This window comes from Anabrus simplex, chromosome 7 (assembly GCF_040414725.1).
Source record: "Anabrus simplex isolate iqAnaSimp1 chromosome 7, ASM4041472v1, whole genome shotgun sequence".
In the NCBI taxonomy this organism is placed as follows: domain Eukaryota; kingdom Metazoa; phylum Arthropoda; class Insecta; order Orthoptera; family Tettigoniidae; genus Anabrus; species Anabrus simplex.
The window spans coordinates 332,505,517-332,532,222 of record NC_090271.1 but is presented as its reverse complement, the minus strand read 5'-3'; the positions used below and the strand labels follow the sequence as shown (position 1 = coordinate 332,532,222).

The 26,706-nt window shown below is 42.9% G+C and overlaps 1 protein-coding gene across 1 annotated transcript in view; it reads right to left on the bottom strand.

The window, feature by feature from the left end:
- LOC136877835 (neuroligin-4, X-linked-like) overlaps positions 1-26,706 on the bottom strand; it is an 857,291-nt gene that overhangs the window by 378,072 nt on the left and 452,513 nt on the right. The window contains exons 5-6 of the mRNA XM_067152034.2: positions 17,319-17,591; positions 5,076-5,227 (exon numbers count right to left, since the gene is read on the bottom strand). Of these exons, the coding sequence (XP_067008135.2) occupies positions 5,076-5,227; positions 17,319-17,591 (425 nt within the window). The remainder of the gene's footprint in view (positions 1-5,075; positions 5,228-17,318; positions 17,592-26,706) is intronic.

Below are 26,706 nucleotides of genomic sequence, written 5' to 3'. Positions count from 1 at the left end.
GAAATATAATTTTTTTACTGGAGAATTACCTTTTGAATACTCTGTATATCCTAATTATATGTAGTAGGGTCATTAAGTTTGTGAACTGGCCGTCTAGTGTCGCTGTGGTGCACCATCCCACAGAATGTTGCCGTGAGAGTTGTTCGCTAGTCTCAGCAAGAGGCAGTGTCGTGCGCACACTATAAGCAGAACTATGGTCTCTGTTGTGAAGGATAGTTGATTGTCAGCGGCGGAACTTGAGGATGTCGTAGTTTGAGCAACGGAAAAATTTCAAGTTTTTGCAAAAAATAGGCAAATTCGCTAGCGAAACCTTTGTGATCATCAGACTGAAGTCGTTCGGATTACCACGACTGGAAAAAGAGGCGAAATGTCAGGTCAAATGACTGTGTGATCCTTGAACTGTTAGCGCCAATTCACGATCATACTGACTGTAGTACGTACATAAATGTACACTGTGTTGCCGCACTGTAGGCTAAGCGCCAGTCTAACAAGATATTTAGTGTTGCTTGCTTGTTGTTTTAAGGGGCCTAACATCGATGGTCATCGGCCCAAGATATTTAGTGTAGCACACGATTGTGCACTGTGTTGCCCACACTGTAGGCGCCAGTCCACGAACTTATTGACTGTCATACGTACATGGCTGTACACTGTGCAGCCTACACTGTACGCGCCAGTCCACGAACTTATTAACTGTAGTACGTACATAGCTGTACACTTTATTGCCTATACTGTAGGCACCAGTCCACGAACTTATTAACTGTAGTACGTGCATAATTGTACACTTTATTGTCTATACCGTAGGCGCCAGTCCACGAACTTATTAACTGTAGTACGTACACTAACTGACAGAGCAAATGCAACACCAAGGAGGAGTGGTTCGAAAGGGATGAAAGTTGGGGAAAAATCAGAGACGGCACGGACGAATAATTGATGTTTATTTCAAACCGATATGCAGGTTACACAATGCGCACGGCATCGACTCAGTAGGATGTAGGACTACCGCGAGCGGCGATGCACGCAGAAACACGTCGAGGTACAGAGTCAATAAGAGTGCGGATGGTGTCCTGAGGGATGGCTCTCCACTCTCTGTCAACCATTTGCCACAGTTGGTCGTCCGTACGAGGCTGGGGCAGAGTTTGCAAACGGCGTCCAATGAGATCCCACACGTGTTCGATTGGTGAGAGATCCGGAGAGTACGCTGGCCACGGAAGCATCTGTACACCTCGTAGAGTCTGTTGGGAGATGCGAGCAGTGTGTGGGCGGGCATTATCCTGCTGAAACAGAGAATTGGGCATCCCCTGAAGGTACGGGAGTGCCACCGGCCGCAGCACATGCTGCACGTAGCGGTGGGCATTTAACGTGCCTTGAATGCGCACTAGAGGTGACGTGGAATAATACGCAATAGCGCCCCAAACCATGATGCCGCGTTGTCTAGCAGTAGGGTGCTCCACAGTTACTGCCGGATTTGACCTTTCTCCACGCCGACGCCACACTCGTCTGCGGTGACTATCACCGACAGAACAGAAGCGTGACTCATCGGAGAACACGACGTTCCGCCATTCCCTCATCCAAGTCGCTCTAGCCCGGCACCATGCCAGGCGTGCACGTCTATGCTGTGGAGTCAATGGTAGTCTTCTGAGCGGACGCCGGGAGTGCAGGCCTCCTTCAACCAATCGACAGGAATTTTTTCTGGTCGATATTGGAACAGCCAGGGTGTCTTGCACATGCTGTAGAATGGCGGTTGACGTGGCGTGCGGGGCTGCCACCGCTTGGCGGCGGATGCGCCGATCCTCGCGTGCTGACGTCACTCGGGCTGCGCCTGGACCCCTCGCACGTGCCACATGTACCTGCGCCAACCATCTTCGCCACAGGCACTGCACCGTGGACACATCCCTATCGGTATCGGCTGCGATTTGACGAAGCGACCAACCTGCCCTTCTCAGCCCGATCACCATACCCCTCGTAAAGTCGTCTGTCTGCTGGAAATGCCTCCGTTGACGGCGGCCTGGCATTCTTAGCTATACACGTGTCCTGTGGCACAGGACAACACGTTCTACAATGACTATCGGCTGAGAAATCACGGTACGAAGTGGGCCATTCGCCAACGCCGTGTCCCATTTATCGTTCGCTACGTGCGCAGCACAGCGGCGCATTTCACATCATGAGCATACCTCTGTGACGTCAGTCCACGAACTTACTGACTGTAGTACGTACATAGCTGTACACTGTGTTGTCTACACTGTACGCGCCAGTCCACGAACGTATTAACTGTAGTACGTGCATAGCTGTACACTTTATTGCCTATACTGTAGGCGCCAGTCCACGAACTTACTGACTGTAGTACGTACATAGCTGTACACTGTGTTGTCTACACTGTACGCGCCAGTCCACGAACTTATTAACGGTAGTACCTACGTGGCTGTACGCTGTGTTGCCTACACTGTACGCGCCAGTTCACGAACTTATTAACTGTAGTACGTGCATAGCTATACACTGTGTTGCCTACACTGTACGCGCATTTCCACGAACTTACTGACTGTAGTACGTACATAGCTGTACACTGTGTTGGCTTCACTGTACGCACTAGTCCACAGTAGAGACAATACGCGACACTCAGCGAGATTTCGAGGGACAGCTATTAGAGCCCTCTCTAGCGGGTAGACCTGAGAACTACTGATTCTGTCATAACAGCACGTGTATTTGTGTGTGAAGTTTTTGGTGTTTTTGTGCGTTTTCAGTGAGCTGACATAATTAAATAGTAGCGTGTGTCATTCCTTGATATCTCCTCTCAACATCAGGGGAAAGGTATGTGCTGTGTTTGGCTGCAGTAACTATGAAGTAGAGAAGAATGCGCGGTCTTTTTTCCGTTTGCTTTGTGAGAAGAAAGTGTAAGTAATATTGTGTTTGCATATCCTATTCTTCCAGTGACAAAGAGATTTTTATAGTACTTCATTATCTTCTGACCTGCTCGACCCATATTTTAACTGGCTTAAAATATAATACGCATATTTTATTGTATAGTGCAGCAGTTAACCTTCAATACCGATGTGTTGTTGTAGGTGTGATCTGTAGGTTTTAAAATGTCACAGAAGTGATATGGATAAGGTGTACAAGAAAGAAAGGACGTTACGCTTATATAAGAATTATAAGATCTGTTCAGAACATTTCCAGGCCAGCGACTTTAGAAATCCTCGACTATACAGCCAAGGGTATGTAACATTTCTACTCTAATTGTACGTAAATATTCCTCAAAGCATCACTATCGACAACATTTTCATACTTTTCTTTCTTTTATCCATTTTCTCATATTAAAGCCGGGATTTTATAGATTTTCTTTCTGTTAGTAGGCTTCATGTTAAGAGGAAAATTGTCCAGTTTCTAAATGTTAGTTCATTACATCCTGTGTGTAAGGAATGTGCCGATATTTTTATTGACATGTGTCTTAATGTGATGATACAATGTTTTTTAAATGATAAAGAAGACTAATCTAACCGTAGAAGTTCATGCAGGAATGCTAAAGCAAAGAAAGTAATGCGTAAATGGAAGATCAAGCCATTTCACAGCAGTCCATTTCACATCTTGTTTATATGTCTTATTTCAGTCTTTAAATAATAACCTTTTAAATAATTCTTCCTTCATTTATCCAGAATTGCTTTAGCAACGTCGAAGTTAATATCTATAATACTTTCTTTCTAGACGTAATTTATTTATCGATTTTCGTATATGCACTTCCATTGATATTTGAATTTAGCGCGATTTTTCAGGTCAAGTCACTAGGAGCGCCACCGTCGAATTGCTTCCAATTTCAACAAGGCTAAATCCGTAAGTTTCGCGTATTGTCTCTACTGTATTTGGTAGTACCTGCATAGCTGTACATTGTGTTGCCTACACTGTACGCGCCTGTCCACGAACTTACTGACCGTAATACGTACATAGCTGTACATTGCGTTGCCTACACTATAGGCGCCAGTCCACGAACATACTGACTATAGTGGAATTAGTAAGATAAGCATCTGTTCTCTGAGGATCAGTGTTGGAGGGTTGGTCTCACGAACCCAAATTATGGGTGTAAAACCCGGCGGGGATTGTAACAAAGAAATTATGTCGTAGGCTGTGCTAGGCACAGCCGATACCGTTATCTACGTAAGATGACTATCGGGTATAGTCGTTAGAGATAATAAGTAAGTCGAAATTTTCATATCATTATTTTCATTCACTAAAATTAACGTTTTCCTTTGCACAAGGTTCAGCAGTTGTCTAAATGTTATTGAACGAGAATGAATGTTGTGAGAAGTAAGAAATATATGATTTACAATGTCGTTTCTTTTGTAGTTTGTTTTACAAGAGAGGGTCTGCCTGGCCGATGCGATAAAGGTGTGTTCGGTCCATCCGGAAGGGCGTGGGTTCTATTGCCCGTCAGGAAGTCGAAAATTTTAAGAAAAGAGATTTCCACTTCCAGAGGTGCACATGGCCCTGAGTTTCAATCAGCCTACACGAAAAATTAGTATCAGGCTAATTCCTGGGGAAAAGGCGGCCGGGCGTAGAGCTAGCTGAGGTTACATAAGGTACAAGCCTTTACCTTCCACACTTCTAGGGTCTTCATGGAGAGGACTTTGCAATATTTTTTACAAGCAAAACAGCAGCCTGCGAAGCTCCTGCAGCAGTCTCATTTGTTTGGCAGGCGCATGTTTGATCTTATTCGACATACTATTGACTAGTTTCCTCGTGCATACCAAATGTACTGAAACCCACTTGACATTTTTGTAAAGTGTGGTAACATCTGTCAATTTTCAGTCACATATCAATCTATTTTTATTTATTTACTGTCAGGTCTCATTGCCTTAACTACGCGATGATAAACAAGGCAAATAAATAAAAATAATCAAATTTAAACATTTTAATTAAAAATAAATTTTCGATTGCCAGGTTCTATAGCGGCACTCATCTGAAATATTAACAAAGATTTTTATGAACTGAAGAATAAAGTAAGAAATATTGGTTTCTACATTTCAGAACATGTATCAAAGTTTAAAAAGGAATATAGAATACTCGAGTAGAACATGAGCGCCACTCACCCAGTCTTGGCGAAGTTGGTGAAGAAGTTGAGTACAGCCTCTGCCACTCCCATGTCCTGGCGGCTGTAATTCTGCGGGAAGTAGGGCTGACCTCCAACCAGGGGCAAGCCGAGAATGTATGTCACATCTTCGCCGCGTACGCTTCCAAGACGCTGTGTGAGAGGAAAGATTCATGTATTACCTTCAGTGGTAAACAAAGGACTCTCCACTTAAAATACTGTAAGAAGAAAGAAATATTATGTAATATATCAAAGAGAGAAATTTAAGTACACTATAATATACAGGCATAATATGCAGGCACCTAAGTTTTACGTCTGAAATATCTTTTTGAGATAGCGATAATCGGTTTTTGCCTAGGTGAAAAATAATAAGGAACTATAAAGAAACAAGAAATACGATTGTGTCTCTTAGTTTAACAGGCATCGATGCAGCGATAGTATCACCTGAGAACAGAATGAAGAATTAAAAAAGTCGATAGCCTGAGGTACCTCTATTAGATTGTCCAGATGGAAAATAGTGGAACAGAAGCCATTAAGGCAGAGGAGAAAATATATTTACTGCCTTCCACAGCCCAGAAATTTGAGAGAAAGATGCTTTGCTAGATATTGGGTCCGAAGATGACAGATGGGCGATATACAGTAGGTTTAGAGGAAGCGGAGAATTGCATCAAGAAAACGAATGGGCGATGGAGTTAAAATAAAATGCATAGTGAAATTCTAAGAAAATCCATTCAGAATGGGGGCGAAAAGGGGCTGAGAAAACTTCCTCAGAATGCTGGACAATAGACCTGAGGTTTCTGAAAAGTGGTTTCACGAGATCAAAAAGAACTTTAGCAGGGAGGTCTCAGGCAGGAACACATGTCAAGCCGAGTACGGCACAGATTACACTTCAAGGGTTTTCACGCAGAAAAGAAGCGAAACAGAGGATGGACGGAGGAAAGAATACAGGCTGTGAGAAAACACAAAGCAGCGATCTGGGCTGGAAAGAAAGCCTTCAGTAAGTATGTTATATAAAGTGGTTACCAATAACCAATAATAATAATAATAATAATGGTGTGTGGCCTCCGAAGTAATCTCGTGCAGGTCTTTCGAGATGACGTCGTATAGGCTACCTGCTTGTCTATGAGGATGGGGCCAGACCTATGATGAATTCTAATACTGAAGGTGGCATATACACAACCAGCCCCCGTGCCACGGGAATTAGCCAATGAAGGTTAAAATCCATTACACTGCCGGCAATCGAACCCGGAGCTCCCTGGACCAAAGGCCAGCACGTTAACCACTTAGCCATGGAGCCGGACAACAAAAATAATAATAATAATAATAATAATAATAATAATAATAATAATAATAATAATAATAATAATAATAATAATAATAATAATAATAATAATATCTATTATTTTGTTGTCAAATTCCCTTTTACCGAGAGAGTTGGGTGTGCGGCTAGGGTCGCGTAGCAGCGTGCTTGCATTTTGGAGGTAGTGAGTTGGAACCTCCACTGTCTGCACCCCTGAAGATGTGTTTCCGTGGTTTCCCATTTTCACATCAGCCAAATGTTGGGGCTGTAACCTAATTAACGCCACGGCCGCTTACTACCCTCTCCTACCCCTGTACTATCCCATCTTCGTCATAAAACCTAGATCTGTTGATTCGACGTAAAGCAAAATTGTAAATAAAAAATCAAAGCCCACAGCAATGAATAAGGTATCGGTGGATCGGAATGTTTACAGAGTTCTGAAATAGCATAATCAATTTATATTAAAACACATATTCTATTTAAACCAACCAACCAACCAACCAACCAACCAACCAACCAACCAACCAACCAACCAACCAACCAACCAACCAACCAACCAACCAACCAACCAACCAACCAACCAACCAACCAACCAACCAACCAACCAACCAACCAACCAACCAACCAACCAACCAACCAACCAACCAACCAACCAACCAACCAACCAACCAACCAACCAACCAACCAACCAACCAACCAACCAACCAACCAACCAACCAACCAACCAACCAACCAACCAACCAACCAACCAACCAACCAACCAACCAACCAACCAACCAACCAACCAACCAACCAACCAACCAACCAACCAACCAACCAACCAACCAACCAACCAACCAACCAACCAACCAACCAACCAACCAACCAACCAACCAACCAACCAACCAACCAACCAACCAACCAACCAACCAACCAACCAACCAACCAACCAACCAACCAACCAACCAACCAACCAACCAACCAACCAACCAACCAACCAACCAACCAACCAACCAACCAACCAACCAACCAACCAACCAACCAACCAACCAACCAACCAACCAACCAACCAACCAACCAACCAACCAACCAACCAACCAACCAACCAACCAACCAACCAACCAACCAACCAACCAACCAACCAACCAACCAACCAACCAACCAACCAACCAACCAACCAACCAACCAACCAACCAACCAACCAACCAACCAACCAACCAACCAACCAACCAACCAACCAACCAACCAACCAACCAACCAACCAACCAACCAACCAACCAACCAACCAACCAACCAACCAACCAACCAACCAACCAACCAACCAACCAACCAACCAACCAACCAACCAACCAACCAACCAACCAACCAACCAACCAACCAACCAACCAACCAACCAACCAACCAACCGACCGACCGACCGACCGACCGACCGACCGACCAACCAACCAACCAACCAACTAATCTTTGTTTCCTAGACCGGGTCCGCTATCTCACCGTCAGATAGCTCCCCAGTTGCAATCTCGTAGGCTGAGTGGACCTCGAACCAACCGTCAGATCCAAGTAAAAATCACTGACCTCGCCAGGAATCCAACCTGGAGCCTCCAGGTGAGAGGCAGGCACCCTACCCCTACACCGCTGGGCATTCAGACGTGTCAATACAAATTAATTTTGAAGTAAAATATTGTTGCCAGGTTGATCAGAAATATAATTATAAACCGGGCGTAATCAATGGGACACTTCCGTGAATACTTTGTCACTCCTTGATTAATTAACTCTGGAAAAAATTGTTGTTAGACCACGAATTGACTTCGCCCCATCCGATCCCCAGCATATCTTTCCGAATGAGCAGAATATTGTCTGAATTTTGTGTATGAAAAAGCTATCAATAACTCTGGGGGACAAACGCTTCAAAGAGCTGGATTATACACTGAGTGGTCAAACGTCATGGAAAGACACTGAATGTGATATTAACAACGACATGATCCTTCGTGAGCCCACAAAACGGTATACATACGGCGAGGCATCGAATCTAAAAGGTGTTGGGGTAGTTTTTGACTGATCTGGACCCACGCTACCCGCCATTGGTGTTGTGTAGTTTGTGCGGGGTTCATGGACCGTGCACCAGCATCGACTGCATCTCATAAATTCTCGATTGGATTAAGATCGGGCGATCTGGAGGGCCAATCCAGGGTCGTAACTTCACTGGAGTGTTCCTCCATCCACGTGCGTGCCACCACAGAGCGGTGACATGGCGCATTGTCTTGTTGAAACATGACATCTCCATCAGGGTACTCTAGGGCCAGAAAGGGATGCAGATGATCTGAAAGGATGTGCACATGTCAGCGCTCCCTGCAGCCGGATAATGAGGCCTAATTGCGACCATGAGAACACCGCACAGATCAAATCTGGACCATCTCCCGCCTGAACACACACTTGTTCACACGCAGGATCCATAGCTTCATGGGGCATACGCCACACCCTGACGCGCCCAGCAGCTCGATACTACTGAAACCAGGATTCACCGGGCAATATCGCACGCCGCCACTCTTCCATGGTACATTGCCGGTGTTTGCGGGCCCATGAACGTCGGTGAGCTCTGTGTCGAAGTGTCAGGAAAGGGACACGAGTTGGTCGTCGGCTGGTGAATCCTATGCAGTGTAGTTGCCTCCTTACAGCCCTGGTAGAAATGGGTTTCTGACTCCCAACATTCAACTGGGCGGTGATCTGACTCACAATAGCTGTCGAGCGCCAGTGTGGTTCTTTGGTGCCGACGGGATGACAGTTCCTTAAACAGCTGTGATCTACCCGTGCGGCGGTTTGCGCGAGTGGTAACATTCTCTCTGCGATATTGAAGATCCGCCCTCTACACTGTTGACCCCGGAAACCAGAATTCGCGTGTAATCTCCGCAATGCTATGGCCCATGCGTCATGCGCCGATGATCATCCCACGTTCAAAGTCCGTTAACTCGCGACGTGTTGCTATCTTCACGACACTGGTATTCGTGATAGATTGCTCAGTAGTAATCGGGAGATCGTGGGTTCGAGTCCCACTGTCGGCAGCCTTGAATATGGTTTTCCGTGGTTTCCCATTTTCACACCAGGCAAATGCCGGGGCTGTACCATAATTAAGGCCACGGCCGCTTCCTTCCAACTCCTAGGCCTTTCCTATCCCATCGTCGCCATAATACCTATCTGTGTCAGTGCGACGTAAAGCAAATAGCAAAAAATAGATTGCTCAGTTACGTCGCAGCTAGCCGCAACGCTCAGGGGTCATACACGGCACATTTTCTAATGTGACACCTCTTCCAGCGACTTTTGGCCAAATACTTATCAAAGTGTGTCGTGTACACGGCATAACATAGATTGTATTTACGCTACAACAGGCTAGATAATTTATTTAAAGGAGGCGGGGAGGTAGAGAAAGATTGATAATTTTTGCTACTTGCTTAACGTCGCACTAACAGATCCAAGGGTTTCGGCGACGGAAGGATGGATAAGGGCTAGGACTGGGAAGGCAGGGGCCGGTGCCTGAATTAAGGTACAGCCCCAGTATTTGCCTGGTGTAAAAATTGGAAACCACGGAAAACCAACTTCAAGACTTCCGACTTTGGAATTCAAACCCACTATCTCCTGAATACAAGCTCACAACTGTACGACCCTAACCGCACGGCCAGCTTGCTCGGTGGGAAGTTTGAATGTGCTTAACTTTCGCACGGGTTTACTATTAATGATGATGATAATGTTCAGTTCTCCGTTAATTAGGGTTTCAGGAGACGCCGTAGTGCCGAAATGTTGTCCCACAATAATTCCTATTCGTGTCGGTAAATCTACTGACAAGACACTGCCGCATTTGGACACCTTGAACTGTCACTGGGCTGAGCTAGGACCGAACCCACAGGTTGGCTGTAAGTTCGAATGATCTCCTGCTTGGACTAGTTCACTCAGGAGAACGATTTTTAGTGTAGCTACTCGGACGGGCGACATGTTTTGTCTCCTACCACCAACTTAGTTTTCTGTTACATGGGTCAGCAATTTATAATGTCCTCGCTTGCACACCAGACCATTTCATTTGAGTCAATTTCCGCTCTATACCCGATCTGTCATAAGCTCTGTTTTTCTACGACCCGAAGTGCACACACTAGTCTTGCTGACTTGCCAGACCTGGAACGAGATATTGGCTATCGATGATTCGTAAGCGATTCCCATTTAGAATGCTTTATTAATGTTTCATTAGCTCTATACATCTCAAGCAAATGGATAACATTTTGAGACATTTTTACTTCCTTCCTCTTGATTACTGCAACTTTGAGATTTAGGAACCTTTCATTTAACAAGAAATTCCATATTTTTGAATGGCCTGGAGATATCGTTGGTGCTATTACTATTCGGGAAGTTTGAATCTGGAGTTTGGGTGATTCTTTGAAATTAGCGTCCTAAAGCTGGGTGTGTACCTGTAATTATGTATGCTTCGGAGTTGGATAGGTCCTCCGAGACTTGAAATTATTTTCTACCGGATACAATCATGGAGTAATTGCTAAACTGATTACGTTCACTCAACGCCTTTTACAAATATCGGTCTAATAACGACTAGGCGAATGTTGTCAGCTAATGCAAGTGATCATTGGTCATCCTCCTTCACGTGGTATTTCCTATAATATAGGATGTACAGAAATTCAATTCTGAACCATCTGGGAACGATAGAAGGGACAAACAGATCGTTTTATTAACACAGGATGTATCTCTGATGATGTTACAAACTGTCAGCGATGGTGGAGGAGGGGAAATGTTCGAGTCTAGGGTTATTAATAATTAATAGTTTCGATAAGTTTTTCTTCCTCCCCGCCTAAATGCAGCACTGTACACAGCGTTGCTCACTGATGTACCATCCACGTTCGTAGAACACATCCCGCTTGCCCTTCGTCAACGGATAAGGTTCCAACATGGAGTCCCACCTCACTTCGGACTGAGGGTTCGTAAAAACTTGTATCAGACATTCCCTACAAAGTGGATAGCGAAAAGAGGCCCTGTTTCGTGGCCTACTAGTTCACCTGATCTTACCCCCAGTTGATTTCTTCTTGTGGGGCCATATGAAAAGCCTTGCGTATGAGACATCTGTCGAGACTGCAGAGGATCTCTTCGCAAGAATTCTCGCTCCTGCGATGCTTTTCAAACGATACCGGGATATTGGAACGGGTACGACAGAACTTTGTGTCCGCATTGACACAGGGGGATGCCATTTCGAACATTTGTCGTAAATGGAGCAGCTTGTGAAACTTGTGCAGGTAAACGGACTTTAATGAGTAGAAATTTGTTTAACTTTTGACTCGATCGTTTTCGGACTACGACTCCTTTGTCGTCCTCCATCATACCTGGAACTTTGTAACATCGCCACGGTACACATTGTATAATCATAGCTATGTTAGTGTTTCTGGAAGTTTTATATTTTTCGCAAACCTATGTTAATTTCTCTAAATTTTTCCCTTTCTGATTTAGATTTGATACACAGTTTTTACGCTACTTTTATTCAAAATTCAAAGTTATTACTTGCGTTTGTGGTATTGCTTTCCCTCACTTTTAATCAACCTTTTGAAGTGACGTCCCTTATCCACGGTTCACTCCTTACTGCCTCGCCTGTCTGCTTGGCAAATACGTCTTTCTCATGTCATAATTACTTAATTTTCCTATTGGATATCGCTTACCATGTCAAACTGTTTCATCAACGGAAACTACACTTGTTGCTAGTTACGGATGACGTCAAGTATCCTTACGCGATTCTTTTTCTGGGCCTCCATTTCTGATTGGCTATATTATATACGTATTCTTCGCTGATTATTTACTTCAATTCTTATTTAGATACCCTCTGAAGGCCTACGTTTGATTTTTTAAACATTTGATATGGTTTTTCTTCTACTTCTGTTTGGTAATTCTAATCTACCTTCTTGTACGTTCTTCGCGTCACCTCTTCGCGGCTCATCATGTCTCTCTCAACAGAACCACAATTTAGAACGCCTCTCTTCAGTATTACTTCAGCCAGCAGTATGATGATTACTTTGAAACCAATCGTGCTCCGGCACTCTACACTTCCCTTCCCTTCCTCTGTGCGCTAGGATACTCAAGGACGTCTCACTGTATCTGATACTCGCTAACGAGGACATTTGGAAATCTTAAGACTTTAATTGGTAAAACGCCTTATCAACGGGGGAAAATCTGCTCTTTGGACGGCTAAAAGAAGAAATGGATTTATGTTTTTATTTCAAAATAAAAAAAGGCGTGAAGAGTTCTGGTGGCAGTTTCTTCATTAAACCATTGGCATGTTGATTTTATAGACCTTTGCATGCCCACGATTAGTATATAATTTATGTAAGTCACGGTTCACGAGTACTTTAGTAGTTATTACAGTTTTGTTATGGAAAATTTAATTTGAGAAAATGAAAATCCACACCCTGTTTCTAGTGATTCGATCGTGTCAGGAATGGAATGAATGAAGCTCTCATCTAGCGGCGAGGATAGTAATTGTTGCGGATGCCGAAGCCTGTCGCACTCCACTGAGGCAATGATTCATGACAGGCAGATGAAATGATATTGGGAAGTTTTGCTAGAATGAAGGACGGCGAAAAACCGGAGTACCTGGAGGAAAACTTGTACCTCCTCCATCTCACATGGAGTGGCCGGTATTTGAACTACGAAACTGAGTGGTTAGATGCCAGCGCGCTGCCGCTTGAGCTACGATGGCGCGCAAACGTTGATTTAGAAAATGAAAAATAATAAATCTTAAATTTGGATATTTTGGAATTACAGTAGTTTTCATTTTTCATCTCTTTAGCGCTTTCATCGTCCGGCAATTCAATATTAGGAATATGCTACCACCATCAGAATTTTCTCGGATCCGCCACTGTTACTAAATGACACTTCACAATCTGACATTTCATTATCGCTTCTGTTCAGAATATACGATATATCATCTCTAGCTGACAACTGCCTTCTACACACCATGATGCTCATCAACTCACCATTACCATTGCGAAAAAGAGCGACTCTTCCTCTTTCTAACGGTACACACCGTGGTAGTTACGTCCCTTGATGTATGTCTGAAATACGCGCCCAAAATCTACGGCTGCGCGTCCACGAGCTACGTTACATCCCGCGAACAATTGCACAGCTGGGAGCCGTCAGTATATGCCAATGAGTGAAAACTTGATGATTTAAAGGACTTTTAAAGGATTGTATTACAATCACTTTATAATAATTATGTCACTTTGCCGTTTGCTTATTCTGTTTATGTAAATATTAATGTCATTAAGGCTGTGTCCATTCATTTTTGAGTGCTTACTATTTCAATATTCGCAACCTAATGTTGCATCTTGTATTTGTAATATTCATTAGCTAAGTGTTGGCATATATCCAATACTAAGAGTTGCAAACTAGCGTTGCATTTAAAATTCAGACTTTGGTCTTATCTTGATTAAAAATATGTATCTCCGATCAGTGGTTTTCAGCTCAAGGTCAGGAGAATGTATATGATATAGCTATTCCTTAGTTAATATGTATTAGTAAATTATTTAATAACTTGTAATTCTCTTTAGTTATATCTACAGTTCCAACATTCCACTGCCTTCTCCATCCTATTATCCGCTACTTGATTCCTACCCGATGGATCTTCCATTCTATATCCCCTGCGGTATTTTCGGTTCAAACCTATCCAAAAACCCCTGGGGTGTGAAAACAATAGTTAAGTCTTAATGATCATTCTATCCGAAACGTAAACACAAATTCATCTGAGGCAAGAACCCTCTCAAACTAATTTAGTAGTGTGGAATGAAGAAGCTCCACGGACGCATCTGCTTGCACTCACAGAGGAACTTCACAAGGATCTAATCGAGTGTGTTGAACCTTTCAGTGGTAAAGTAATCCGGGATTTTAGGGATTTTAATATTGAAACCATTTCTTAGCAGATAAAGTAGGGGTTGTCATACTATGAAAAACGTAAAATTAATCTCTTTCCTCAATTGGGCCGAAAGTTGAAGGGATAAAGGGCCCGGAACGTTTTCATCTTATGAGTCTTGAATAGCTCTATCAAATTAAAAAAATCGAAAATCACTTCCGGCCTGAATGCAGTTCCGGAATAACAGCCTAAAATCGCTTATGTCCTTTCTGTTTTTTTGAGTTTTTGAAAAATGTCCATACGGAATATAATTATAAGGGCTTAAATGAATCTCTGCACTGACTCACACTAGCGCTTGTAGTGCTAGAAAAAGGCAAGCTGCTAATCTAATCGACCGAATAACGATGATTAAAATGCTATATCTTCAGGGCGTCGACCTGTAGAGATCTTTTGCCCCTACTTGCACCATATGATAAACCTGCGTGTAATTGGAATTGCAGAAGTGTATAGTGTTGAGTCTGCCTATGTGGTGTAGTTGTTAGTGTGATTAACTGCCACTCCCGGAGGCCCGGGTTCGATTCCCACCTCGGCCATCCTGGAAGTAGTTTTCCGTGGTTTACCACCTCCTCCAGGGTTGGTTTTCCATCAGACTCAGAGAAGGATCCCACCTCTACTGCCTCAAGGGCAGTGTCCTGGAGCGTCAGACACCGGGTCGGGGATACAACTGGGCAGGGGCGCCTCTATTGCTATGCTGAACAGGGACCTTATGGGGGATGGGAAGATTGGAAGGGATAGACAAGGAAGAGCGAAAAAAGCGGCCGTGGCCATAAGTTAGGTACCATCCCAGCATTTGCCTGGAGAAGTGGGAAACCACGGAAAACCACTTCGACGACGGCTGAGGTTGGAATAGAACACACCTCTACACATTTGACCTTTGGAGGCTGAGTGGACCCCGTTCCAGCCCTCGTACCACATTTCAAATTTCGTGGCAGAGCCGGGAATCGAACCTGGGCCTCCGGAGGTTGCAACTAATCACGCTAACCACTACACTACAGAGGTGCATTATTATTATTATTATTATTATTATTATTATTATTATTATTATTATTATTATCATCCGAGCCCGGTATCTATCTATTCAATAATAAATGCTGCTGGAAGGTAACAGATTCCCCAACAGAACTTCGATAAGCACTTATCATAGCAACTAATTCCAGATTTACAAGTTCCTCTGAGGAGTTGTGTCCCCGTGGGAGCTGTTCTTAGGGACCAGATTCCGGCTGGCCCTGCCCCTCTCATTCGCACGGCCACAGGCAAGTAACGAACTCTTCGGACTGTGTTAGCAACACAACCTAATTGGCCGTATACCTTCGTGCATCGTCTCCCGAAGGACACAGTATTGAGCACACGTAAATAAATAACGAACACTGGCATTATTCTAGAGGGCTGACCACAAGAGAGCACTGTAATTTGCTGTAATGGAAAACACTAATTTAACAATTCTCTACAGAACAACACATCGTTATGTCTTGAAAGTCTATATGCACTGGTAAGTCGGAGGAGTGGATGAATTCAACTGTCCTCTTTAAGGAAAAGTGCAGCGTTTGTAATAATAATAATAATAATAATAATAATAATAATAATAATAATAATAATAATAATAATAATGCAGTTTTGATCCTAAAAGATTCGTGAAAAACATTTAACCATTGATCCAGAACAAGACCTAATCATCACTTGAACTACACATTCAGAGGGTTATTAACAAGACACACAGCTGGAAAACTCCAGGAACATGGGCCTTATTTTGTTCAAAATCTATCCTCAAACATTGTGGTCTTATTCCCGCAGACATTTCCGACTTGTTCCCGTGGCGTAGTTGCTAGCGCATTGACATTAGAAACTGACGGTTTTGAGTTCGAGTCCGACGTTGGTCAGCACTTATTTCCCTTTTACTGATACATCCCTCATTTCCTCTGACTTTTTCAATATTTTTTGCTATGATCTGTTTTGTTTTATAGCTATTTGCAATATTTTAAATCACTATTCGTCCATGTCGCTTGAAAGTGTCGGAAGTGTAGTAATGAATCAATTTCATTGTTAGGCGAAGAGTAAAATGTAAGGAATATTGTAAATAATGTAAATATTAATATTGTGCATGCAAAAAAAAAAAAGGATTTGTTGTAAATTTATTTCCTTTTCAATCTGTTTACACTCCAGGGTTGCTTTTTTTCCCTTGACTCAGCGAGCGATCCCACCGCTACGGTCTCAAGGGCAGTGGCCTGGAGTGTGAGACTTTGGATCGGGGGATACGACTGGGAATGAGGACCAGTACCTCGATAAGGCGGTATCAGCTGCTGTTCTGAAGAGTGGCCTTGGGGGGAAATGGGAAGATTGGAAGGGGTACACAAGGAAGAAGAAAGGAAGCGGCCGTGGCCTTAAGTTAAATTTCATCCCGGCATGCGAAGCCACGGAAAACCACTTCGAGGATGGCTGAGGTGAGAATCGAACATCCCTTTACTCAGTTGACCTTCCGAAGCTGAGTGGACCCCGTTCCAGCTCTCGTACCTCTTTACAAATTTCGTGGCAGAGACGGCAATCGAACTCGGACCTGCGGGGATGACAGCTATCACATTAACCACTACACCACAGAGGCGGACCTTTAATGTAATCTAACAAATAAATATTTTAACAAAAATATTAAAATAAAAATAAAGCGTAAGAAATGAAACAAGGTCAAGGTCGGATTCGAATACTGAAACTTCATTTCCCAATTCCAATGCGTCAGCGACTACCCCACGGACACAAGTCGGAAATATCTGCGGGAGTAAGATTTAAATAATTGAGGATAGATTTTAAATGTTAAATTTTGGACAAAACAATGCCAATTGAGAAGAACGCTTGAATAGGGCTAAAATATTTTTAATTAACGACAAATCCTGAACATTTGAAGACTTTTCTGGAAAACCTCATGGTGCCCTCCTTTTGTTAGACATCATGCGCCTCTTAAGAGAAGGATTCGAATGCGAGAGCAGAAGCGACCTGTAGTTTTCAGACAATGATGATGAATTCGAATAACTTACCTGTGGATAGTCGCTTTCTTTTGTCTGGTAGCCGAAGTGGAAGAAGTATGTCTTCGCTCCTCGGCGCGCGTGCAGGTAGCCCACTTTGACCAGAGGGGACACCGTGTGGCCATCGCTGAGAGCCTCCATCGTCGAGTCGCGGATGTTGATCGGATGTTGGATAGGTTTGTCCCAGTCCGTGTACTCGTTCCGAACTGTCGAGAAGATCTCGTTCAGGTGGTACACGTAGGCATTGCGGATGTACGTTCTCAGCACTCTGTTCCGCTGGTCCTCCTGAAACAAGTATCACCAACTTCAGAGCAAACCCACGCACAACAAGAAGAGAGAATTAGGTATTTTTAGATTTATAAGCACTACTTCTTCGTTATAGACCCATTTTATGTCAATTCAGTACTTTCAGAGCAACCCATACTTCGCGCATCACCTTTAAACTCGACAACTCGAAGGAATTTAACATGTTCCCTACACTCTAGATGACATGATTTCCAAAGTCCTTCTCTATTTTTTGTTTGTGTTAATGATTTAAAGTCGCCCCAACACATCCAATGGTTCCGGCGATAAAAGGATTACAAAGGGCTAGGATTGGGGAGGCAGTGGCGAGGTCTTAATTACGGTTCAACCCCAAAATTTGTTTGCTGTATGGAAAACCATCTTTACGACTGCCGATGGTGGGATTCGAACCGACCATTTCCCAGTGCTAGCTCACAGCTGCGTGACACTAACCGTACTGAGAAATCGCTTGGTACTCCTCTTCTTGATGTCACACATTGTTCAGCCTTTCTAGTAGAATAATAATAATAATAATAATAATAATAATAATAATAATAATAATAATAATAATAATAATATATAAATGTTTGTATGTATTTAAATGACACATCTCCTCCTAAACCACTGGAGAAATATCAATGAAACTTGGTACAGTCATAACCTACTATCTGGAGACGAGCAATGTGGTGGTGAGTCATCCCTAGCACCTTTAGGGGTGGGGGCCAGGGGGTTATATAAAATTAATCGAAAACAGTGTCGAATATATAGATTTCAAGACCGCTGAGATGAATAGTGACACTCCGGAAGTTTTTAAAGTCCAACTTCATTCCCCTCTGGGGTGGGGGTGGGGGGGCGAGCGGTTAGTGATATATAAAAATACTCGAAAATAGTGTGGAATCCATACTTTTCGGGGTTGCTGAGATAAATAGACACTCCGAATATTTTAAAGTACCAGTTCGGCCGTTTTGTGGTGGGAGACGTACAAATATTAACTAGTATCTGGAAAATATACTGTGGTGGCAAGACGCCCCTAAAACCTTTAGGGAAGGGGGTGAAATATAATCTATAATATAAATGGAAGGTGTTAAAATTAAAATATAAGTGAATTAGTGAGTCACTTCCTGGCACCTTAGAAACTTTAAACTTGGTACCAGAGAAGCTGATGACTTCAGGATCCCTAGAAAAATCAAAGATTTTCAAAATACCTTGGGCGGGGCGTCGCTGGGAGTCTCAAATTTGGGGCTCAGCATAAGGACGCAGTCGGATATGTTAATACCGAAACGATAACCTATACGTTTCATGGGCTTAAAACGTTCCTGAAAGTCCTAATTTTAACCCCCTCCCCCAAATCAGTATGGTGGAAAATTCTGCCAGACGAGCTAGAAATTAACATTTGCCAAAATTATACCTTTGAGCCTGTGACCGACGCAAAATTTATGAGGTGTTTAAATCTATCACTTTTACTCCTGAAACATATCGAAATATAGAGGCAATTTTAATGACGGTTCAGACCTTCCTTTCGAGGCATTTGCTGGCTAAACGGTAAGTCGTATCACAAAACGGATAACACAATCTCAGTTCAATTTGGAGTGATCTACAACAGTGGTTCTATGCATTTTTGTCGTATCTCTATCCCTTACACGTTGAATTTCTGGATTCCACGTACATTTTGCACTTCTTACACGTATAATTGATGTTTTTTTTGTTAGGGGCTTTACGTCGCACCGACACAGATAGGTCTTATGGCGACGATGGGATAGGACAGGCCTAGGAGTTGGAAGGAAGCGGCCGTGGCCTTAATTAAGGTACAGCTCCAGCATTTGCCTGCTGTGAAAATGGGAAACCACAGAAAACCATCTTCAGGGCTGCCGATAGTGGGATTCGAACCTACTATCTCCCGAATGCAAGCTCACAGCCGCGCGCCTCTACGCGCACGGCCAACTCGCCCGGTAATTGATGGTTTGAATCACTTATAAGACAGATAGGGTCATCAAATTCAACACGAACATTAGCCCACCCTGTAGCTAGGAGTGAGCTAAATTATATGTTTATATCTGTCACGTAAGTATCCACAAAGCAATTCACTTTAAAAGAAAACCTTACCCACATATCATCCTATTCAACGTTTATAGCTCAATCTTACCCATAAATGGATGAAATACGAGAAAATACCAGAGGACCAGCAATTTAGACCGCTAAATGTGGCGTCTTATCGTACAATCCGGCTGTCGATATGATGTACCGTTTAGCAGTAGTTTCATTTTAAATGGAGGTAAACATGCAATTATGTTCTTATGTCGAAGTAAATTTATTCACTGAAGTCGATTTGTAGCCATCAGGAAAGGGTGTGTGTGTGCCATTGTAATTAATAGTTTACAAATCGGTAATGCCTGTCAGCAGGAGGGCGTCTGTTATTGTAATCAGTATTCCCCACATCGACTTTGACTGGCAGTAGGGATGGGGTTCTTCTCCAATTCCTGTGTACCATTGTAATTAATAATTTCCTTCTTGATTTGACTGGCAGAAGGCTAGGGAACATGGAGTTTTTTCAAAATTCCTTTATCCGATTGTGTTTGGCAGTAGGGAAGGTTGCCCGTCATTATCAACAGATTTAACTATCTAAAATATGACTGACGTTAGGCATAGTGGCCTGTTATTATAATGGAAACTAACCAACTCAGTGAGACTAGTAGAAAGCTGACTGGCATTAGGAAATGAGCCTGTGATCATAATGGTAACAGCACAACTCAATTTTGACTGTCATTAGGGAAGTTGTCTGCCATTATAATAAAAATTCCTCAACTGTCATATGTCTTGAAGCAGGAAATGGGGCCTGCAATTGCAAAGAAAACTCCCCAAATCGATAGTGACTGCGCAGTAGCCAATGGGGCCAGCCATGATAATGAAAGTTCCCAACTCGATTGTGAATGGCAGTAGGCAAGTGGACCTGTCGTTATCATCACAACTCCACAACTCGCACTTTACATTGGAAACAGCGTATGTGGACCCGGCTATGCTGTTTGTCGGATAACGCTAAGAGACTTGGAATTTAAAAAATTCCTATTGACTGCATGTACAGTAGTTTACTTCGTTATCCGTATACAAAGTACAATACCGTAGCGAAGCACGGGTACATTTGCTAGTAATAATAATAATAATAATAATAATAATAATAATAATAATAATAATCAACAGTATTTTGTAAGAAGGAAGTCAGCTCCCGGACGAAACTATCTGTACATCTGTCTGTTTTCAGACCAACTTTGCTTTACGGGAGTGAAAGCTGGGTGGACTCAGTATATCTTAGTTCATAGGTTAGAGGTAACAGACATGAAAGTAGCGAGAATGATTGCTGGTATAAACAGGTGGGAACAATGGCAGGACGGTACTCGAAATGAGGAGATAAAGGCTAAGTTAGGAATGACCTCGATGGATGAAGCTGTACGCATAAACCGGCTTCGGTTGTGGGGTCATGTGAGGCGAATGGAGGTGGATAGTTTACCGAGGAGAATAATGGACTCTGTAATTGAGGGTAAGAGGAGCGGAGGGAGACAAAGACGACGATAGTTAGACTCTGTTTCTAACGATTTAAAGATTAATAAGAGGTATAGAACTAAATGTGGCCACAGCACTAGTTGCCAATAGAGGATTGTGGCGACGTTTAATAATTCACGGAGGCTTCCAGACTGAACGCTGAAAGGCATAACGGTCTATAATGATGATGTATGTATTTACAGTAATCATCTTCTTGTACAACTTTTCCCACACCTTGTGGGGTCGCGGGTGCGAACTGTGTAGCACTTGTGGATTTGGCCTGTTTTACGGCCGTATGCCCTTCCTGATGCCAACCCTACGTGGAAGGACGTAATCAGTATTGCGAGTTTTTATGGTCGTTGTAGTGTGGTGTGTTGTGCGAATATGAAGAGGTTAACGTTGGAACAGACACTAACAACCGGTCCCCGAGACAGAAGAATTAAACTCCCCAACATAGCCGGAAATTGAACCCAGGACCCTCAACCGAAGGGATGCTGGCCATCCAGCCAAGAAGTCGGAGAATAATAATAATAATAATAATAATAATAATAATAATAATAATAATAATAATAATAATAATAATAATAATAATAATAATAATAATAATAATAATAATAATAATAATAATAATAATAATAATAATAATAATAATAATTGTACCGGGCGGTACACCTCTACTCTGTTTATTTAAAAGTTGCGCCAGTTGAAACTCCTCTTCTGGAGGAAGTCTGAACTTTATCTACACTATTAATCTACTAATTTCTCAGAAGATGTCACTACCTGGAAATTTTTTGAGTTTGTGAACTGTGTCATTTTTGATGTGTTTTTGTTTCGCTTGAAGTAAGAAGTGTGAACTTTCTCTTCTAGAGGACACTACTGAAGATCAACAATAGTGCGACCTAGTGCGGAGTCAAAGAACTATTTTGTTTGAGAAATTTTTATTTCAAGAGTTTGTTCTTGGTTAAATTTCTTTCTGTCATTGTTTAAGTTGGCTGTATACCCCTCTTTTTCCCCTTATTTTGGATCTAGCCAATCCCGAATTTCTTTAATTAATTTTCCACCAATAATGTGTTTCTTCTTCCTCTATGTAGGGGTTTCTTTTCCCTAGCCAATAAAATTTTTGTGGGAGGGTGTTTTCTTTCCCCTAACGCCTAGAATCTTCCGTGAGAGGATATAAACTGCTGATTTTGGGGTCTCCGGGCCACTTCTGTTCCATCTTTCAGTGTATTAAGTACATAGCAGGAGGCGGGGAGCGCCTCTTTCCTCGGCGGCGGTCAACAATAAGGTAATGGCCGATTAATAAATTCTTTCTTTTCTTGCTCAGCAGTTTAACTTTCGGGGCGGGTTCTAAGCGTTCAACCATGTAACCTTTTCCTAAAATGTAAAAACAACTGGTATCTATTCTATTTTAAAACGACATATCGGGATAGAGAGTGCTTAACCCTCTCGAGCTCCCACTCACATCGTCTTAAGGTGAACTTATTTTCTCAACCAATTCTTCCGTAATGTAATGTAAATTGCTATTAAGTCACCTCTGTAGTATGGGATTAGCCCTTGTAATAACGGCCTAGTGCCAAAGTAGGTTTTAAAAAATCAAAGTGTATCAGGAGTGCGGTTAGCCTCCTCTCAAATTGTTATTTTAGAGATCATGTAATCAACTTTCTTTTTCATTCAATAGACCTCAGTAGGTTGGGTATTTTACCCCTGTGAATACGTCCTTAGAGGACAGCTTGAAGGTAGAGTTTGGTGTGGCCTTTGAGAGGCTTAAATTTTAAGAGCGGATCGCTCTTTTGAAAATGGAGTGTCATATGCCTCGTGGAGGCTTTTCTGTGTAATTCGGAGCCAGGGGCTCCTAGGGATGAATGGGGTTTTCTGCCCCTCTGTTAAAACTTGTGTTTGTGGTAAAACTGAGCTGATCGCTGAAGTCAGGGCGTGAAGCCCAAAACCTGTAAATATTGTAACTCCCCCTTGTTTTGCTACATTGTACCTGCCATGTCTGTTATTGCTTTGTTTTTGAAAAGAAAATATAACCTTGTTAAATTTTAAATTAATTTTACATGCACCATAATTTCGTAGCTTGAAACCCATTCACACCCGCACCTTCTTTTACGCATAACTACCGCTAAAACACGGTAACAAGTGGTAGCAGAGCGTGGTTGAATGGGTCTCAATTTAGCCCCTTTTGACGGCTAAACATTGCTTTGATTCGAACTCTAACAATTGTCTCAGTTGCTGGAATTTTTTGAGTTTTTCAAAATTGTTCTGTCATCATGCCCGGCCCTCGCGATGTTCTCCTCCTTAACTATTTGCGCAAAGAGGAGTTGATATACGAGTTAACTATCAGAAATGTGCAATCTGGAGGCACGGTTGCAATCGACACCAACAAGCTTAGAGAGTCCCTTGATTTGCCCATTTCCATCCCCAATTTGGGAGAGAAAGAAATTGATGATTCTCTTTCCACGATCGTCGAGAATATTACTGGGCTAGCATCTGTAGTCAGCTTTTTTGATGAAAACGATCCGTCTCCTAATCAAATTAAGCGTGTGCAAGGCAGGCTGTATCACTTTGCAAATAGAGTTAATGATCTGTTGTCTCTAAAGGTGAATGACGTTCAGAGGAAGGACGCTAATACGCTCCTTGAAACTATTTCTGAATTGTCTAATAAGGTTACTCAATTGCTAACCGGCGAAGTTCCTCCCAAAACTGATCAACCCGCCACAGTGAACGTAGGTAACGAGGAAGAGCCTCCTCAGGGAGAAGTCAATAGAATAACCGTTGCTGCTCAAACTATCTCTGCCCCATCGAACAACGAATCTGAACGCCGTGCGTCATTGGGTAACATCCGCTCTGAATTAACTTCTTTGCCATTGAAACCTTTAACAACTATGTCACCTGGGTTCAGTAGCTTGCCTCATCCATTGGCAATGTTGCTTAGAGGTATCTCTAAGTTTTCCGTCAACACCACCAGTGATGTAATTTCATTTTTAAGATTTCTAGTGGAATTTCAGGATCATGCTCTTGTTTTTTCGCTTTCGCCATGTCAAATTTTGCAAATTATCTATCCGTATGCTATTGGTATTCTCTCTGATAAAATCGTAAGAGCCATTGCCGAGCAATCATCTATTGAGGATTTCCATGCCCATTTGCTAGCTAACTTCATCCCGGCTAGGGCCAGGTCCTCCCTGATTCAGAAGTACTATTACCGTGTACAGCGCTTGGATGAAAACTTGGCTGATTTCATACAAGATATCAAATTCTACACTAGGGTGTTTGCGCTGCACTTTCCTGAAGATCAGATTGTGCAGGCTATTGTAGAAGGTATTTCACCATCCTACAGGTCATATTTGTGTTTCGCGGCGTGTCCGCAAACCTTCTCTGAACTTGAAGCATTGGCCGTCTCAGCGGAAGGAGTTAGATACGCCGATTCTTTGCGTGTCGCGAAAGAACCCCCGCCTTCCTTTAGTAACACTCGGCCTCCACCTCGCCGACCAGTCAATCTCCGTAAATGTTATGCTTGCGGGTCGCCTGACCATCTGCGTAACAAGTGTCCACTGATCAAGCCAAGTGGGACTAGGAATGGAGCTGGTTCATCACAAGGCTGCTTTAAATGTGGGGCTTTCTCACATATCGCCAAGAATTGCCCAAACTCAAATAGCACCCCCTCCTGCTCTGGTGCAAATTCCACCCATGCCAATAATAAAAAGTGACTAGCGGCTTCGGCTGAGTCGAATAATTCTGCTTTCCAAGGCTCAGCCCCGGGCAAAAGGGTCGAGAATTCAGGGAATGAGCAATCTTCAAATTTTTTTTTTGAATGCCCCAGAGAGTGTCTTAGGATTGCGGCGGATACCCCCGCACCTTCCTTTTCTTAGGATTGAGTTGAATAACGAGCCTATAACAGCTCTCTTAGATTCAGGCAGCGTTTGTTCCATTATTTCGGCTGATTGGTATTCTAAATTGAAATCTGTTTGTAAACTCCCTGACTATGACTCATCTCCTGTTAAATATGTTTCGGCTAATTCATCTCCATTAGAAATTCTAGGTTCCTTACATGTCAAAATTCGTGTTTTTAAATTTACATGGAAAATCAAATTGTTTGTGGCCAAGCATTTGTCTTGCCCCGTCATACTGGGAGCGGACTTCATGTCTCACACTGGTCTGGTGCTCGATCTTCAGAGTAAGTCGTGCACATTCAAATTTGCCTCTAATTGTAAAATCCCTCTATTAAAGTGTAATTCTGCATCATGTTCATCTATTTCGCCTACCCAGGATGAGATGTTGTTAGACCTTAGACATCTACCTGAGGAGCAGGCTGATAGTATTCGCAAATTGTGTCAGTCGTTTCCCGAGGTGTTCTCTGATACTCTTGGTGTTACTGACCTTATTGAATACAAAATTGAGGTCACGGATTCGATTCCTGTTCGCTTTCCACCGTATAGGCTATCTCCACCTAAAATGAAGGCTCTGAAAGAAATCATCGATCAGATGTTGAAGGACGGTATTATTAGGCCCTCTAAGTCAGCGTATTCTTCGCCTATTTTTCTAGTACCGAAACCTCAAGGAGGTTTCAGGCCTGTCATTGATTACAGGGCTCTCAATCGGAAGGTGGTGTTACAATCTGTGCCCCTTCCCGACCTTCATTCTTGTTTTTCATGGTTTCGTAAGGCCAAGTTCTTCACCATCTTGGACTTAAATCAGGCCTATAATCAAATTCTCCTAGCCGAAGAGTCTAAACATCTTACAGCGTTTGCCACGGACTGGAATTTATATGAATACAACCGCGTGCCTTTCGGGCTCCCTACGGGAGCAGCTGTACTCACTAGGCTGCTAGATAGGGTCTTTTCCGACATCAAATTTGAGTACTTATATCACTACTTAGATGATGTCGTCGTATTTTCAGAGACCTTTGAAGAACATCTAGATCATCTGCGAGAAGTTCTCGATCGCCTTCGTAAGGCTGGGTTAACTGTTAAGTTGTCCAAGGTTGCCTTTGCTAAGCCCTCTATGTCATTCCTAGGGCATATTGTGTCACCCGATGGAGTAGCAGTCGATCATTCTAGAACACAGGCCATCCGTGATTTTAAACCTCCCAAGGACATCAAAGGTATCGCCAGGTTCATTGGTATGGTGAATTTCTTCAGGAAGTTCATTCCTAACTTTGCTAATAGAGCGGCGCCCTTAAACCTTCTTCGTAGGAAAGGCATCAAATTCGAGTGGGGACCTTCTCAACAAGCCGCTTTTGAAGATCTGAAATTAGCTCTCTGTAATGCCCCTGTACTTGCTATGCCTGATTTCTCGAAGAAATTCATCGTCCAAACCGACGCATCGTCGTCAGCAGTAGCTGCAGTTCTTCTTCAAGAGACTGAACTAGGGAGGCGACCCATCGCCTATGCGTCTAGGACATTGTCGGCTCAAGAAGCCAAGTATTCCATCTATGAGCTCGAAGGTTTGGCAGTCTTATTTGCCTTAGAAAAGTTCCGTCTCTATCTGGAACACGTTAAATTCGACCTGGAGACAGATAATCAAGCCTTAAGCTGGGTCTTAGGTAGGCCGCGTCGTACTGGTCGTATAGCCCGCTGGGCTATTC